The sequence below is a fragment of the Herpailurus yagouaroundi genome, unplaced genomic scaffold (genome assembly GCF_014898765.1).
Source record: "Herpailurus yagouaroundi ecotype Mexico unplaced genomic scaffold, PumYag 185, whole genome shotgun sequence".
Lineage (NCBI taxonomy): Eukaryota > Metazoa > Chordata > Mammalia > Carnivora > Felidae > Herpailurus > Herpailurus yagouaroundi.
The window spans coordinates 20,922,861-20,942,734 of record NW_024412416.1 but is presented as its reverse complement, the minus strand read 5'-3'; the positions used below and the strand labels follow the sequence as shown (position 1 = coordinate 20,942,734).

The following is a 19,874-nucleotide window of genomic DNA, read 5'->3' as shown; positions in this document are numbered from 1 at the left end:
AAACTAGGAATAAAGTTAATACAAAATGTTTAAGCACTTGACAAAGGTGTAAGACTTTCCTCAAGGCATGAAAGACCTGAAAACAAGAGAGAATCTTTCCCAATGTACATTCAATTCTGCTTCTGAAAAAAAAAAAAAAAAAAAAAAAAGCTCAACCTCCCTAATGACCAGGGTATGCAAATTAAAATAAGGAGATCTCTTTCTTCATCCTTCAGACTGGCAAACGTTTTTAACATTGGTAGTATGTAACTTTGGCACAGGAGTGGGGCACATTCATTCCCACAGACTGCAGATGGAAGTGTGTATGAATGTAACCCTTTCTGGAAGGCATTACCAGTCAAAAATTTTAATACATTTACCTTTTAGGCCATCAATCCAACTTTTAGGAAATGTCCTACATAAATACATACAGACTTGTCCACAGAGTTATTTATAAGACAATGAACTCCAGGATTATTTATGACATTAGAAGTTAGAGACCATTTAAGTGCCTTGTAGGTTAGGGCCTGGTACAACTTGCAACCATTGAACCTAATGCAGGAGTCAAAAAGAAGGACTGGATCTGAGGCTATTTCTCGATTTTACATGTAGAAACTTCCATAAGGGTACATGCTGTTATGGAGGGCATTAAAGAGGTATTAAAGAGGACTTTTTATACTTCTGTAGTTTTGAAATTTTTCAAAATTTCATTTCTTTGGTAGTTTGAATCATCAAATAAATAAAATAGATACATTTCTGGAAAAATATAACATGAAAGGAAGAGAAATAGAAAATTTAAAGCAGAATGAATACACATAAAAGGAATAAGAAAATAATGTTACAAGAGATATTTTTGAGACAATTCGCTGCATTACTTCATATTAATAAATGTGGAAAGGCCAACATAATGAAAAAATGTTAATAATACAGACACTGTCAAAAGTTTAGAAAGAAATAGAAAAAAAGGTGGAATAGAAAATTACATTTAAATAATTATTTTATGAAACAGTGCTGGACCCAGAGAATTATACATTTGAGTATCAATATTTATCAAGGAACAGAAAATTCCTTAGATTTCACTTATTTAACTAATTTTTATAAAAAATTACTTATAATCAGGAAACAAAATATGGAAGGGTAGGAGACAAATGAAAACTACAAATTAATTACATTTATGAATACAAATGAAAAATCATAATAAAATATCAGCAGACAGAATCCAATAATATTTTAAAAGACTATGGGGATTTCATTCCAATTATGTTCCATGTAGCTTAATCTTGAGAGTATTAATGTAATCTACCACGCCAATGGATCAAAATAAAAAATATATAATCTTAACAGATGTCAAAAGAACTTTATAAAATTTAACCTCCATTTTATTTTTAAAAGACTCTCAGTAAAATATGAATAGAATTTTATCACCTTAACATTACAAAAAAGCTATCTGAAACTATAGCTCAGTACCATGTTTGACAGTGAATCATTATATTCAGGAACAAAAAGTAAATGATGAATCACCATTAATATCTAATGTTATTTTGATAATTTTAAACAAAATAAGTATACAGGACAAAAAAACAAGTAAAACGCTGGAAAGCAGAGACAATATTATAATTATTTCTTCTGACAAACTATGGATCAAAGACTGAATTGTACATTCAGTGTCACATACCATTAAATGTAAATAATAAAAAAATCACTGAAAGTCTTATACACCACTAGGGTCTTCTTTTATTTTTTTTTTAATTTTTTTTCAACATTTTTTTATTTATTTTTGGGACAGAGAGAGACAGAGCATGAACGGGGGAGGGTCAGAGAGAGAGGGAGACACAGAATCGGAAACAGGCTCCAGGCTCCGAGCCATCAGCCCAGAGCCTGACGCAGGGCTCGAACTCACGAACCGCGAGATCGTGACCTGGCTGAAGTCGGACGCTTAACCGACTGTGCCACCCAGGTGCCCCAAGGGTCTTCTTTTAATATGAAACAATAAATTTTAAAAATGCACCCACCAAAGCAACAAGGTATTTAAAATATCTAGCACTAAAATTTTAAGGAAATATGGAACGTCCACATGTGTTTTTTTAATGATATTATTTTTAAATAATATTTTATAATGATATTTATAGCAAAATAAATCTAAGATTAATGAAACATATAAATATTTTAAAAATGAAACCCTAAAATTCTGGAAGGAAAATGGAAAAACTGTTTATAATTTTATAATTTTGGAGCTTTTCTAGGGAAAACATATAAACCAGAAGTCATTAAGGGTAAAAATATATAAACGAATAAAAGAAATTTGAGTGTATGAAATTTCCACACAAGAATACCAAAAAAAGTCAAGAAATGAATAAAAAAACTATGAAAAATATATACCTGCAACACATAAAAAATGGGCAGTTTCCTTAATATAGAAAGTGCACTTACAAATCAATTGTGAACAGCAACAACATGACAGTAGAATAGACAATAAAAATGAACTGCAGTTAGCAAATAAAGAAATAACTTTTTAAAAAAGTCTATTTATTTGAGAGAGAGAGAGAGCAGGAGAGGAGCAGAGAGAGAGGGAGAGAATCCCAAGCAGGCTCCACACTGTCAGCACAGAGCCCAATATGGGGCTTGATCTCACCAACTGTGAGATCATGACCTGAGTCAAAATCAAGAGTGGACACTTAACTGAGCCACCCAGGTGCCCCTAAAGAAATAACTTCTAAACAAACGTAAAAGATGCTCAACTTTGCTTTTAATTAAAGAGATCCAAATTACAGATTAAGATCTTACATTTTTGTCAGATTGGCAAAGACTAAAAAAATCTCTGATGACACACAGAAGTTTGCATGCATCTGGATAATCGGGCACAGTCATATACTGTTGGCAAGAGTCCAGTGTCCCATCTGTGGAGGTTAAAGTAGGAATAACATTCTAAATTTAAAGTGAGTTCTTATACTTTGTCTGAAAGGACGCTCTTAGTAATTTCTTCTCGAGATCTACTTGCATATCCCTCTCTGGTTGGCCACGGTACCCTTTACTCTAGTCTGGTCCCCACAGCAGCGATAATAACCACTTTCTATTTGTTGAGTAAGGAATGTGCACAAAGGGTGATCTCTGCCATGTTTGTTTTAGCAAAAACATTAGAAACACCCCTAACCTGTCCATTAAGTGGCGGTTGAATAAGTCATCCTGCATCCATCTATCCAGTGGAATTCTCTGCTGCTCTCTATTTAACAGCTGGGAAGATCTCCAAGTGCTGTTATACAATGTGTTGCCAAGTTACATGGCTCGCTGACAAAAGCAGTGTGAATAATGATTTATAGAATAGACTTTGCATGTGTGTAAAAATGATAATATACAAAATAAGCATACAAAATGTCTGGCTACCAAAAACTTTCTGGAAGGAGGTGGGAGTTTGGAATAGAAAAGAAATTTAGAATATATAAATATATATATTTATATTCTATATTTATATTTTATTTTATTATATATATGCAGAGAAAATGAGTTAATTTTTAATTATGCAGAGGAAAAAGACAAACACACATACAGATATGGAAATATACTAGATATCCTAAAGGAAAACAAAAACTGCAGTAGAGGATTTTTGAAACAATTTGGATAAACCATAACACACACAATGTTCCTGAATGGGAAAACATGGTATGTTAACATGTCAATTCTACCCCAAGACAATCTATGATTTTAATGTGATTCCAATTCAACTCTTAAATATATTCCTTTTGAGTCTTGACCAAAAAAAATTTAAACTCATCTGGAAGACTAAACTTTTAAGAATAGGTAAGAATATTTTTTAAGAAGCAGGTTAAAGTCTGGAAGGCCAGTGGGGGTAGGGCTTGCCCTACAAGTTCTTGTTTGTGTGTGTGTGTGTGTGTGTGTGTGTGTGTGTGTGTGTGTGTAATTAAAGTAATATTGTTTGGAATATAAATAAATGGACATAGGAGGAGATGAGAATGAAAAATTCAATCATACGCAAATAGACACTAGAATCTACGTGTATGTGTACATATATATGATAATGCTGGTAGAATAGATATTGGCTGTTTTTTGACCACCTACCATACATTTCTTGCCTCCTCCTACTCCCTACCCTTCCTAATAGCACCTAAATTCATTTTTGGGAATTACCTCTTAAATTGCCTTGGATTCAGTTTAGTGGAACAGTTTCACAGATTTCTGTCTTGACAGAAATGCCTATCAAATGCTTTCTCTCTCTGGGTTCTGACTCTAGAGTAAATGGGACAGAGATTATAAAGCACTGGAATTGTTCACTTGTGCAGAACAAACCCCGGTGAGTTCAGGGTGTCTGTAGCCGGTCTGGGACAGGCTTCTGCATCCACAGAAGCTTCCCTGGAACCAGCCAGTTCCCAAGCCTAATCTTTAATTCTCTTGGTTATAGGCTCTATCGTCTTTGCAATAAGTAGCCTATGGCTTTGTCAGTTTTTGTAGCTTGCCACCAAAGGACTCTTAGAATTTAGGTGGCATTTCAAATAATCAGGAAATTATTAGATTACTCAGGGAATCATTTTAGGAAAGTTAGCTACTCATTTGGGGAAAATAGCTAAATTCATTAAACAAATTCCAGAATATAAAAGAGTTAACTATATTTAAAAAGGGGGGGTGGTGGTACATGATATTGGGAAGAATGTCTTTTTATTGGTTCCAAGATAAGATCACAAAGGAAAAAATTCATAGATTTAAATACACTAAACATAAAAGGCAACTAAAATCCAGGAAATACATTTGACCAATACAAGCTGTAGGACTCAAAATGTAAGACTCTCTTAAAAATCAATAAGATAGTTAAATCTAAAAATGGGTAAAGGCCCCAGTCAATTCATAGAGGAAATATACATTATATACATACAAAATTACATATATGTACATGCACACATATATATGTATGTACGGTTATAAAATAAATGAATTATACAATTACATATATAAAGAGTTCTTACAAATCACTAATATAAATACTAATACCCATTTTAGTATTTTAGAATACCCATTCTAAAAATGGGTAAAGGTCACAGTCGACTCACTGAACAAGAAATATAAATGGTGTGTATACACACATATATAATTGCATATATGCATGTACATATATAAACTTACATATATACAATTATAAATAAAGGTCAATCTTATTAAAGGAATTCAAATTAAAGCAATGATGTCATTTCAAATTAGCATAAATTTTAAAAAGTAACAATTTTCAGGGCTGGGAAGGGTGTGGGAAGAAAAGCATTCTCATAAATTGGGATTATAAATTGGTAAACTCTCTTATTTATTTATTTTATTTATTTATTTATTTATTTTTTTAAACGTTTATTTATTTTTGGGACAGAGAGAGACAGAGCATGAACGGGGGAGGGGCAGAGAGAGAGGGAGACACAGAATCGGAAACAGGCTCCAGGCTCTGAGCCATCAGCCCAGAGCCCGACGCGGGGCTCGAACTCACGGACCGCAAGATTGTGACCTGGCTGAAGTCGGACGCTTAACCGACTGCGCCACCCAGGCGCCCCGGTAAACTCTTTTAGAAGGCAGTAGGTCAATATGTAACAAAAGCTTTAAAGATAATGGCAACCTTCATACATGAGAAAAGCAGAGACTGGTTAAATAAATAATGCTATATTCATTCATACTGAGCAGCCACTACAAGTAAAGTTGTAGGAAAAATTTAAAGCATGAAATAATGTTCACAATCAATAAAAAACCAAATCACGAAGCTCCATGAAGAGTACAGCACATTTAAATGTACATTAAATACACACACATATGTATACAAGTACATATGCACAACACATACACATACACACATATGCACAGAAAAGACTGGAAAGACTGGATTGTAGGGTGACAAGTGTATTTTGTTTTTCTAAGTTTTCTATAGTTATTATTAATTTTCTATAGTAATTATATATTATAATTATATATTTTATATATAGTAATTATATATTATAATTATACATTTTTAATAAGAAGTATACTTTTTATGTGTTTTATACATTCTATTTTATTAAATATCTCATGAAAAGCTCAGGGCAGGTAATACCCACACATAACAGGAAAGAGAAGTAAAGCTGATACAGGGAAAGTGATTTGTCCTAAGTCATATAAGTAGTCAGTTATGAAGCCATGACTTTGATCCTGGTTTGCTGATTCCAAATCCACTACTCTCTCCACTATACACACTGCATTTCAGTAAGCAGGTACACTGATCTCATTCAGGAATTACCTGCCATGTATGAGCCAGGGCAGAGCGATGCTTAGGATTAAGCTCTAAAGTCAGATAAATATTGATGATTCCACAGTGCTCTATAACCAAGATGTATGTGAAAGTGCATGAGTGTACATGATGTCCATTAAATTTATTCAGGGGGGTACTGAAGACAGAAAGGAATAAAGGAAACCAAATCTACCTGTTCTATCCTTTCATGCTGCTTGTGATGTAGGAAAATGGGGTCTGGGATTAAGACCCACAGGAGTCAGCCTTTTGAGATGGGACACTGGGTGTGGGCCTTCTGCTTGATATAGACTTCCATGCATGTCCCAAACACTGTCTCCCAAACACAAGGCCTTGCATTGAAAAATGGGGATCAGAGGAAAAATGGGCAGTCTCTTGTCAGTTGCCAGATGTTATCATATTCACAGCACCCTGTATTTAGGAATAAAGAGGCTGACCCAGTTGTGGATGCAAGCTGGCAAGAGACCCTTTCTGATGATGGAGGCACTCCAGGTTTTATCATTTCTTAGTCACAAGCAATACTGCATCATACCAAGCGATACTCTGTACATCATATTGGGGTGAAATCTGATCAAGGTGGTCTAGGCCATACCGAACAGAAAATAGCAAGATGAAGCTCTCACAGTTAGTTTTGGGAACTCAGTAGGTGCCTCTGTATCGAAACTGTGCCAACTTACACTAGTCCTTCTAGCTTTGCTGCTAAGAACTGTAGAGAGCAGCACTTCGCAACAGCTGTTCCTTTGAACACAAACAGCATGGCCACAGGAAAAGTAAGCACGGCCTTGCTACAGAAAAGCTTTAGGTAATTCAGTATAGCTCCTGACCTCCCAGAAATAATCACCATGGGCCCAGTACGTACACAGGCAGCTGTGGAGGAGAATGGCTCTAAAAGGTAGCCCTGTGTTGTCTCCAAGGTAAATAAACAAATACCAATGGTTCGCATCCAGCAGCCATGGTCACATTGGGAGTCAAACTATACCCTTACTGAATGTGACTGGATACACTTCGATTTCTGCCCCACCCAGAAGCACATATTACCGTACCAGGAGCTAACTCATGATACGGAATGAAGGTTTTAGCTAACAAACCATCTATTGATCCCCTACAATGTACACAGCACACTGTCTACAAGTTTCCTAGATCTATTCCTAAAAGATAATCCACTTTTTTAATTGAAAAAACTGTGAACTAGCACCCATTATCAAGCTTACATGTATCTTAGCACTTAAGATTGACTTGTAAAATTGATTTTTTAAAAATTCAGTGGAGATAAAAATCAATGCAACAAATGCCAAAATATAATCATTACTAAAGACACTTGTTCTAAAACAGCATTACACTGTGATCCTTAAAAATATCCTATTCGTAACTGATTTACAAGGAGGACAGCTTTTAATTTAAGGTAGTTTTTAGAAATGAGTCAACTTAAATTCCTTACACAATTATAAAATATCACAATAAATCCAAGGATATAACAAAATTTATCTTTAAAATTACTTTCAGGTAAAATCAAAGCCTATGACCTTTATCAAAAGGTTTGCATTTCATTACTCACCAACTGACAGCCTTCTAGGGAGTTGACTAGCTGAGCATTCTGACAGGAGAGAATTGAACCAGCCAAATTCAGCATTACGCACACTGCAGAGAGCAGCATGAAAAAGGTTATCTGGAAACAAACCAAACAAAAAATTGATTATTCACTTGGAGAAGTTTGAAGGAAAAGTGATTTGGCTTTAAAAAAGCTTTCAGTTGATCAAAAAACTGTATGAATAACAGTTATATTTTTTAAAGGGCAGTATTATTTTTTAATTTGAATTACATTGTAAAATATCTTAGAGGCTAAACTTGAAAATACTATAAAACTACAAAATAGTTTTATACAGTCTTGAAAATAACAAGTTACAAATTACTAAAGAAAACCAATGGAAGGAGTTTGTTTATTAGAAGGCCTTTAAATTTATTTCTTTTAACTTCTTTGTTGAAAACTTCCCACTGATGCAAAACCAGAGAAGACAGTTTAATCAAGTCCCACATACCTATCACCCAGACTCAACAACTAACCAAATGGTCTGTTGCATTTCATTTATACCCTCTCCACTCTAGATTACTTTGCAGTAAATATCAGACACTGTATGATTTCATCCTTAAATATGGCAGCGAATATTTCTAAAATAAGATTGGTTTTGAAAACATAACCAAAATAATGTCATCACCTCTAGAAAAATTAATCATTCATTAATATCAAATGTTCACAGTTCAAGTTTCCTTAATTATCTTATTTTGAATCAGTTTACACAGGATACAAGGAATTCCATATAGTGAAACTAATTGTTCTAAATCTTAAGATATTTTTTTTAATTTATGGGTTTTCCCCTCCATTGTATTTTTTTCTTCCAAGAAAGTTATTGAAGAGACCAGTTTATTTGTCCCATAGAGTTTTCTACAGCCTAACTTTGCTGATTGTCTCCTCCTATTAGTTAAAATTTCCATATCCTCTGGATATCTTGTAATTTGGTGGTTACACACAGAGATTTGATAACATTCAGACTAATAGAAGGCAAATAATGTGTCTCTCTATGATGTTGGCAGCCATTCTTAATGATTGCTTAGATCATTAAATTGTTAGTGTTTCCAAAACGCTATCTATAATGCCATCATTTCTTCTTTCTTTATTCCCAGAGATCAGTATATAGAATACTTTTCCTCATCAATTGTTTTGTCACTCTAGAGTACAGTTCACATAGGAAAACCAGGATGCATGTTCAATTCTTTATTTTCCAGATTTCAAAATAATTAGTTGATATGGTGCTATATTTACTAAATAAACTTGGGCCTATAATGGTTAGTTAATATTCTTGCTGCACCTATGTAAATAATCAGGCTAACTCTAATGAAACAAAACTTTAAACAAAAATTTTCTTGTAATCAAGAATAATCTTTAATATTAATATGATCAAGAGGGGAGAGAGTGTCACGAAAACTTGTTAAAGACTTTGAAATGGGAAAAAAAATACTGGATATCCCGTCTAGTACACTCTTTTGAGTTATTTGTGCCTTTCATTGTCTTTAAGCTATTTTACAACTCTAAATTACAGAATAAGACTAGTAATGTAAATTATTTTTGATAATATAAATATAAATGAATTTCGTCTGGTAGAATGCAATGATCGCCATCCCATGGGTGCTGACCACTTTCACATCTATTTGTAAATTTATTTCAGCATTGCTGATGGCCTATGTGTGCACATGGCTTGAATGCTCCTTGGAACTGGTTGTTAGTTTTACTGGTTCCCTCATTAAATAACGAGTCAAATATAATCTTTGATATATGTTTATTAAAAAAAATTAGTTTTGTCCTTGGCATCCTCCAAAGGTACTGTTTGTTTAGGGGTTGTGTGGGTTTGATTTGTTATGAGCCCAAAACAAACAAATTTGATACATTTCATTCACTGGAGTCATTAACAAGATAGAGTCAATTCAAGTTGACACAATTCTAGTAGACTTTGAAAGTTTTCCTGCTTTCAAGAAAGCTATGACAAGATGTTCCAGAATCATCATACATATCCCCTGCCCCAGACCTGGAATCAGCAATTTCTACAGTAGGTCTTGGTTCCTTTCATTGAGAATGGTATTTAGATACCACACTCTTCATGCCAGAAGTGTCCTTGCCACTTGGTCATAGTTTTAAATATTTTCAGTTGTTAGATACAATATATTATAAGATCATACTAATGCCTCTGATTCAAATTCAAAACTATGGGGTTTTTTCTTAATTCTATCAACCTGATATCTCTATTTCCTTTCAGCCATGACAAAAACCTTATTTCTCATTACAATTATCCAGCTGATTTAATCTCGTGATATCCACACAACAGTCTAAAAATAACAATGCTAATACTAGCACCAAAAACATGATTATTGAAAACAGTTTAAGATTTTTCTTTCTATCCTTAGAGTAGGTTGTACCAAGAAAAAATAGTCAAATTATGGTGTGATAGGGTCACCATGGTTCTTTTATGTGTGGTTATGCTACTGACTGGGAACCCAGATTCATTGGTTTCATTTTTTATTGTTAGGGATTTTTTTTTTAAGTTTAGCTTTGTTTGGAATTGTATAAAAGGATTCCGAAGTCATATCCATAAAAGAAGTCTCAAAAAAGTCTAGTTTTTATTCTATCATCTCCATTATGTTCCCCCTCCTTTCTTCTATAGGTAACCATTTATTTTTAAATTTAATCCTTCCATTATTTGGTTTTTAGTAAAGGTAAATAAATAATAGCATACTATAAATATTTTCTCTATCTACTTTTTTTTTGACCCAGTACAGTGAAGAACACTTAATAGGCATACATAGAAATACTTATTCCTTCTTATAGTTGTTCAGTACTTCATTGCTCAGATATACCACAGTTTATTCAACCAGGTTCCTATTGATGGACATTTGAGTTGTTTTGGTCTTTTATTTTTTACTATAGTGTTGCAATAAACAGCCATATTCATACGTCTTTTAAATGATTGCAGTATGACTTTGGGATATATTCTTAGAAGTAGGATTGTTGCATCAAAAGATAAATATTTAATTTTGCTAGACACTGCCAAATTCTCCAACACAGAAGTGGTACCATTTTTCATCCCTACCAGCAATATATAAAAGTGAAAAAGTCTTAATATTTTATTAGTACCTAAAAAGTTTTGGCTAAATTAAATATAGAAAAAAAATCATTATTGCCATTCATTACCCATAAATGTAGTGTATTTCCACCAAATGTAGCAAAATTTATTTTTCCTTAAAAAAATTTTTTTAATGTTTATTTATTTTTGATAGAACACAAGGTGGGAGGAGGCTCCAGGCTCTGACCTGTCAGCACAGAGCCCGACACAGGGCTTGAACTCACAAGTCATGAGATCATGACCCGAGCCGAAGTCGGTCGCTGAACTGACTGAGCCATCCAGGCACCCCTATTTTTCCTTTAAAATACACATACAGGATAGAAAAAAAAGAGGATGTTTTGTTAATTTAGGAAATATTTCAAGTTCATGTTAATAATATTTCTGGAATGATTCTAGTAGCTATGGATTCTTACAGCATCCCCTGGGAAGGTTTAACTTCACAGAATAGGTCAGCATTAATTTTCTATATTAGATGTCACAACAGTACCATAATATCATTCAAATCATTTGTAGATAAACTGGCCTGAAAAGTTTCAAAATTGAGCTCAAAAATTATTATTGAAAACATTGGGACAGCAATCTACACAGAAGCCAAGAAAAGAGGCTATTTTGAGACACAGGAAGTGCTCAACTATATAGATGATGCTAGGAAGTAAAAAAAACAAACAAAAAAAAACACAGATTTTTTTCATGTTTACTCTTTTAAAAAATGGCAGTAAAACACATACCAAAAAAATTTACCATGCTTTAATTATTTATTTTATTGTGATTAAGTGTACGTAACATGAAATGTACCATTTTAATGATTTTTTGGCATACAGTTCAGTGGCATTAAGTTCATATCGTTGTGCAGCCATCACCACCGTCCATCTCCAGATCTTTTTCATCTTCCCAGACTGAAACTCCATAGTCGTTAAACAATAACTCCTCATTCACTCTTCCTCTCAGAACATGGCAACCATTGTTTTGCATTCTATCTTTATGAATGTGACCACTCTAGGATCTCATATAAGTGGGATCATACAGAATTTTTTCTTTTGTGTTTGCTTATTTCACTTAGCATAACGTCTTCAAGTTTCATCCACATGGTAGCACATGTCAGAATTTCCTTTTTTGTTTTTAATGTTCATTTATTTTTGAAAGAGAGAGAGCAGAGCACCTGCCCATGAGTAGGGGAGGGGCAGAGAGAGAGGGAGACAAGATCTGAAGCAGGTTTCATGCTGACGGCAGAGAGCCTGATGCAGGGCTCGAGCTCACAAATGGTGAGATCATGATGAGCTGCAATCAGTCACTCAACCAACTGAGCCACCCAGGCACCCCTCCTTCTATTTTTAAGGCTGAGCAACATTGTATTCTATGCATATACCACATTTCCTTTACCTTTTCATCTGCCATAGGACAATTGGGTTACTTCCACTTTTGGCTATTGTAAATGATGCTACTATAAATATAGGTGTACAAATATCTGTTCAAGTGACTGCTTTCAGTTCTTTTGGATATATACCCAGATGTGGAAGTGCTAGATCATATATGGTAATTATATGTTTAATTTTTTTGAGAGAACACCATACTGTCTTCCAGAATGGCTACAACCATTTTACATTCCAATGCACAATGTGCAAAGGTTCTGCTTTTCCCCCACATTCTCAACACTTGTATTTTCTGTTTTTTTTAATAAAAGTCATTCAAATAGATGTGAAATGGTATCTTATGTGGTTTGGTTTACATCTTCCTAATTGATTAGTGATATTGAGCATCTTTTCAGGTGCTTGTCATTTGCATATCTTCTTTGGAAGTCTTTGGAGGTATACATTCAGGTCCTTTGTCCATTGTTGCAACTGGGTTACTTGGGGTGATTTATGTGGGGTTATTGAGTTGTGAGAGTTCTTTATATATTCTGAATACTAATTTTATACATTTTAGATATTAATCCTCTATCCTATATGTGATTTTCAAAAATTTTCTCTCATTCTGAGGGCTTTTTCACTCTGTTGATTTTCCTTTGATGCACAAAAGTTTTAAATTTTGATAAAGTCCCATTTATTTATTTTTGCTTTGTTGCTTGCCATATCCAAAAAATCATTGCCAAATCCAATGTCATAAAGATTTCTATGTTTTATTCTAAGAGTTATATATTATTAGTGCTTATGTTTGGGTCTCTAATCCACTGTAAGCTATTTTTTATATACAGTGTAAGGTAAGGATCCAACTTCATTCTTTTCCATGTGGATATACAGTTTTCTGGCACCATTTGTTGCAAAGGCTGTCTTTTTCCCATTGAATGGTTGGCACCCTTGTCCAAAATCATTTGACCATATATGTGAGGGTTTATTTCTTGGCTTTGTATTCTATTCCATCGGTCTACATGTCTGTCATTAATGCCAGTACCATGCAGTTTTGATTAACATTGCTTCAAAAGCTTTGAAATCAAGAAGGGTGAATCCTCCACCTTTGCTCTTTTTAAGGATGTCTTGGTTATTGGGGGGATTGCTTAAGATTCCATATGAATATTAGGATGAGTTTTTCTATTTCTGAAAAACATGTTGGGATTTTGATATGGGTGACATAGGATCCACAGATTACTTCTGGCACCACTGACATCTTAAAATATTTAGTCTTCTAATCCATGAACATGGGATGTCTTTCCATGTATTTATGTATCCCTTAATTTCTTTCAACAATAAATTTATCATCTTTAGTCTGCAGTCTTCCATGCACTTGGTTAAAGTACTTTTTTGTGTGTTATTGTAAATGAAATTGTTATTCTAACTCCCCTTTTAGATTGTTAACTGTTGTATAAAATTGCAACCAATTGTTGCACTTTGATTTTGCATCCTGCAACTGTGCTGAATTCATTTATTCAAAGAGTTTTTTAGTGGAACCTTTACAATTCTACATATAAGATACATCTACGTCTGTAACAGAGATGATTTTACTTATTCCTTCTCAGTGTGAATATATTTTATTTCATTTTCTTGCCTAACTGGCTAGAATTTCCAATACTGTGCTCAATCATAGTGGTGAATGTGGTTATCCTTGTCTTATTACTGATCTTGGCAAGCTTTCAGTGTTTCACCATTAAGTGTGAGGTCACCTGTGGGTGGTTGTTTTTTTTTTTTTTTTATACTGGCTTTATTATGCTAAAAAGGTTTTCTTCTATTTCTAGTTTTTTAAGTGTTTTTATAGTGAAAGGTTGTTGAATTTTCAAATGTTTTTTCTCTATCAACTAAGATGATCAATCTTTGTTTTTTGTTTAACTTTTTTCACATTTGTTTAATGTTTATTTTTGAGACAGAGAGAGACAGAGTGTGAGTGAGGGAGGGCCAGAGAGAGAAAGGGAGACACAGAATCTGAAGCAGGCTCTAGGCTCTGAGCTGTCAGCACAGAGTCCGACGCAGGATTCAAATTCACAAAATGCGAGATCATGACCTGAGCCAAAGTTGGACGCCTAACTGACTGAGCTACCCAGGCGTCCCCAAGCTTTGGTTTTCTTCAAATCATTCTGTTAATGTGGCATATTACACTGCTTTTCATGTGTTTAATCATCCTTGCATTTTAGGAATAAATCCCACTTGGCCATGGTGAAAAAAATAAGATTTTAATCATTTTTATGTAAATAAAGTAATGACATTTATTTTGAAACTGTATACCTTGACTCCACTCTGGGGTTCTATCTTTTCCAGTACCCTTCTGGGCCACATGGACTATAGGCGTTGGCTCACAAAAGGTGGGGATCTAAGGGTTATTTTAAGCCTCAGTCATCAAGTTTTGCAAATTCAGGCTAGGGTTTCTTTGACAGGTCAAATCTCTAAATACAATTTGATTTTATTTGGTGCCATGTGCCAATAGCCATACCTGTATACTTCTTTTCTAGGCATTAGGCATACATTTTAGATTTGCATGCATATGTGTGTGTGTGTGTATGTGTGTGTGTGTGTGTATAATGTATTGCTATATATATTTTTGATATATATATCAAAATATATGAAATATTATTTGATACACACACACACATATATATATGTGTGTGTGTGCATATATATATATATATATATATATATATATATATATGTATCTGTATGTGTATGTATATATATACACTCCCATCATGTTCCTCTTTCTCTCTCTACTTGATTGTGTACTTCCGATCTTCATGCTTTTGGTGGACAGACCACATTTAAATTATTTTCTCTCATCTTGTTCTTTTTAAAATATTGGACATCCAACTCATAGTTAAGCCTTTATCCTAAACCACTTTAATACATTCCCATATTTTGACAATGGGAAGGACAACTATACCATGTATTTGATCTTTGCCTCAAGAATGTGGTTTAATTCGCCGTTGTCTCTCATTTTTATTTTTTATTGGTTGGGGATTCAGAAGCACTTGCATATCTATATACTTCTGGATTCTCTCTATTCTATTTATCACTGAATACATACCAACCAAGTGTTTTCCAATTTCATCTCTTTCCTGACAGTTTTTCTAGATGCAGTCACAGGCACCAACGTTCACACTTCCAGGGTTCTGTTCTCTAATTTTAGAGGTATATGTTCATTCCAGGGTTCTCTTCTTTAATTTTAGAGTTATATGTTCATTAGGTGCATGGCCTGCTTCTTCAAGTTGCCACAAAAGTCACTTTTATCAAATGTTTTTCCATTATATAACGTGTATGGTCATTTTCCAATCTCCTCTGTATCAGGGTGGGATTTCTGGATCGATTTCTGGATCAATCAGGATAGGATAGGTTAAAAATAACTCTAAAATCTCAGTGGCGTAACACAACAGAAGTGTGTTTTTTGCTCGCATTATATGGCCAAAACAGGTCAAGTGGGTTTTGCCCCAAATTCACCCAGGCACTCAAGTCAGTGAAGGCTTCAGTTCAGTGATGTTCCTACAATCATTTCAGCTATAGAACTTAAAGTTCTTGCCTGGAGGTGTCACATGCAAGATTTGTTCACATTTCAGTGGCCAAAAAAGCCACATGGCCACACTCAACATCCAATGGGATGGAGAAATACAGTCCTACCAAATGCCCTGAAAGGAAATAACTTATTTGTGAACATCCCCAATAACCACAACATCCATATATTGTTCTTATACTGTACATCCCCTCTGTTACTTTATCTAAGAACATGATATATGGTTCTTATTTTTGTCTCCCTCCCAGACCTATTGTACAATTATATACATAATTGTCTGTTCAACATTCTACCTGTGTACCTCAGAGGCTCCTCATACTCACTTAGCATAGAAAATCAAACCCAGGAAGATCTTCCTGAAATGCTGTTCAACTGCTAGCATCACCATCCTCCTTAATTTCCCACATTAGAGCCATGAGACATTTTCCACTCACCCTCCCTTACTCTGACCACATCTAATAAATCAGCAAGTCCTACTAAATCTACGTAAGAAATTTCTCTCCACCCCTACTGGTGCCACTCTATAATTTCAATGATCACCATCTTCTCCATGGATGACTTTTCTTTGTTCTTCCTGCCTCCAGTCTTGACTTCCTTGAGTCTGGGACTGGCATTATCTTACTAAAATATAAATGGATTATCAAGAGCAGGCATGTCTTTTATTTACTGGTTAGCCCAAGAGCCCAGCTAGGCATTTAACATATGTTTGTTGGATAAGTGAATGAATGAATGAATGAATGAATGACATCACTCCTCTGCTTAAAACTCTTCAGTAGCATCTCCTTGCCTTAATAAAACTCCTTGGCTTGGATTTCCAAAACTTGACAAACCTTATAAATGGCTGACCTGGCCTTTGCCTATTTCCTCACCCTGTCTGCAGCTGTCCCTGCCACATTCTCTACCATCTAGCCATAGTGAGGGTCTTTTAATTCCAGGAATTCTTTAAGTTTCTGTTCATGTTATTTTCTTTTCCAAAAACATGCTGCTTTACCCTTTTGGTTCCTTCACTTGATTCTTACTCATCCCTCAGCCATCATATGGTATTGACCTCTTCTGAGAAGCCTTCATTGATCCCTGTAGATGAGGCTGGATTTACAGAAGCAGAGATTGTGTGTATCCTGCCCACAACTGCATTCTCAGTGACTGATACACAGGAGGTATTGAAAAATATTTACCGAATAAGTACAAGAAAGGTTATGGTGAGGAAATACATAAGCAGCTCCTGCACAATGATCAAAATGAAAACAAGTATCTGCAAGAAGTAAGGAGGAGAAAACAATGTCACTGAGGATCAGCTTGACAGTTCATCAAACACTTATTGCGTAAGTGCCAAGCAGAGAACAAGATTACTAAATGTCAGCTGTTATTAATATGACTGCGCAAGTAAGGACTAATGGACCATTCATCCATTAACTGATTCAGCATATTTTGAGCCTCCACCAGGGGCCAGAAGCTGTAAAAAGTGGTGTGGATGCCAAAATGGATAGATGCACATTCTCCTCTCTAGTCAAGATCCAATTAAATCACCCAGACTCTGCCCACAATCTGGAATTTTTTAGGGAATGTCTTTGACCTGGGAAAGGTTCTTTGTCTTTACCTTTACATGTTCAAAGATCAGTACTGCTGCAGTGGCTCTCCTAGACCCAATTCCAAGCTTTAGTACAGAACCAAATTAGTTTTTAAACATGGATATCAAGATATAATTCTAGTCCATATAAAACTCTTCTACTTAGATTTTCAAAACTTTCAGTCCAATCTCAAGCAAGCAATGAATACACATTTTCGTGACCACAGAGCTATGGATACTTTGTGGCAGAATAATTTAAAATTCCACTTTGATTCCATGAACTTTGGCCCTAGAATAGGAAAACAATTTTGAATATCTGAGACCAAGACAGAAAAATTAAGTTGTTAACAGGGATCTGAGTATTCAGGCAGATTATTGATCTAACAATGACATTTTTTTGAAACTATAAGAGCTAATTAGTCCTTTAAAGCATAACTTATGAAACAAAATGCATCACGTATTAGTAAACGAGATAGGTAAGTGGGTCTGAGTATGTAATGGGCTAAATGCAAATGCAGGGCAGCACATGGGAAAAATCCAACAAATGATGACTAAAGTTGTCATAAACTCAGTAATTTCTCTTAAGAATTACAGCCCAGTAATTAGGAATTAGTGCTACCTCCACAAAGCCCATAACATGGCTGATTACTTTAACTATAACATCTCCTATATAAGGGCATGAAACAATGACACATTTGTTACTTTAAAAAAAAATGGCTAAGGGGCGCCTGGGTGGCGCAGTCGGTTAAGCGTCCGACTTCAGCCAGGTCACGATCTCGCGGTCCGTGAGTTCGAGCCCCGCGTCAGGCTCTGGGCTGATGGCTCAGAGCCTGGAGCCTGTTTCTGATTCTGTCTCCCTCTCTCTCTGCCCCTCCCCCGTTCATGCTCTGTCTCTCTCTCAAATATATATAAAAAAAAAAAATGGCTAAAATGAGAATCTAATTTGCCAAATAAGGAAAATTCATTTTTAAGTTTTATAGGGTACTTGTGTAAGCTTGCTATTTCCCAGTGAGAAAACAAGAAAAGCTCACAAATGTACAAAATGAAGTGACTACCATGAAAAATGATTTGCCAATGAAGTCACTGTGCTGTTCTGTTACCCTAAAAGACCATCTTTTTCCTTTAAATTTCACTTCCAATTCATCTTTAGATATCAGCTGTGTCATTACAGTAACTCTATAGAAGTTTCTATGTCATTTATTCATATGGTATAACACTTAAACTTTTTCAAATCTGCTTCCTCCCATATAAACCAGAACAAAGAAAACAAATGTGTATAGAAGCCCACTGTATTCCCCCTGACTACCCTTAGGACTTGTCAATTTATAACCAGAGAACATGATTTTGACATTCAGGAACTCTGGAGTATCCCGAGGCTGGATAAACTACAATGGAGCCACAAGATGGCCAATTCAATACATGTTCTGTTCACTAAATGGAAAGGAAATAATTAAAAATCCTAGTTTTCTCATCACATATTCATAATAGGATCCTTTGAACACTTGACAATTCTCTATATAGTTATGGAATAAATGAAAATGTTTTATTTACATGCTAAAAGTAAAGCCATGTGCTGACATAAATCAAGAATTTATGTTCTTTCAAAAACACTAAAATTGGGGCACCTGAGTGGCTCAGTTGGTTAAGCATCTGACCCTTGGTTTCGGCTCAGGTCATGATCTCATGGTTTGTGAGTTCAAGCCCCCATGTCCGGCTCTGCACTCACAGTGTGGAGCCTGCTTGGGATTCTCTACCTCTCTCTCTGCCTCTCCCACACTCATGCTCACGCACCCATTCTCTCTCTCTCTCTCTCTCTCAAAAATAAATCAACATAAAAAACCCTTACTAGAATTCATATGAAATCTCAATGGACCCCAGATAACCAAAACTCCTGGCAAACCCGGCCCCGCCGCCCCCCCCCCCCCCCCGTGGAGAAAAGAAGAGTGAAAGCAAAAATAATTCTGAGAATGCAAAAGTGGATATTAAGTGAAGATGTAATAAAATTATTTTTAAATGAAAGGAAAATACTAAGAACAACTCTATATTAATACATCAGAAAACTGATGAAAACACTTTCTAGAAAATACAAGTGACCAGAAGTAATTTGAAGAGAAAACTTGAACATCTTATTAATGAAATAAAAGCAGTAGTTAAAAATCTACCCAGCAAAAACACCAGGCCCAGAGAATTTTACAGGTGGATTTCTTCAAAGCCTTAAAAAACATGTAATCCTTATATAATATGGCAAAAGAAAAGCAGCCCAACTCATTTATGAGAACAGAATAATATTTCGTATTTCCTGGGCAATTCAGTGCTAAAGCCATGAAGCGTAACAGAGCAAGATACATATATGGGAGAAGAAAGGCAAAAGCCCCAGGAGGGAGCCAGAGCTCAAACATTGTGAGGAGGGTGCATGCCCAGAAGGGTAGTTCCTGCAGGATGTCAGCTCAGCACTGGGGGGGGGGGGGGGGGG

General features: G+C 35.1%; 1 protein-coding gene across 5 annotated transcripts in view; it reads right to left on the bottom strand.

Moving 5' to 3' along the window:
* Positions 1-19,874, bottom strand: part of ENTREP2 (endosomal transmembrane epsin interactor 2) — a 469,222-nt gene that overhangs the window by 127,404 nt on the left and 321,944 nt on the right. For 4 of the 5 annotated variants that reach the window (XM_040493830.1, XM_040493831.1, XM_040493832.1 and 1 more), the window contains exon 3: positions 7,797-7,907. In XM_040493830.1, the coding sequence (XP_040349764.1) occupies positions 7,797-7,907 (111 nt within the window). Of the gene's footprint in view, positions 1-7,796; positions 7,908-19,874 lie in introns of those variants that run through there. The other variant, XM_040493834.1, reaches the window with a different exon arrangement.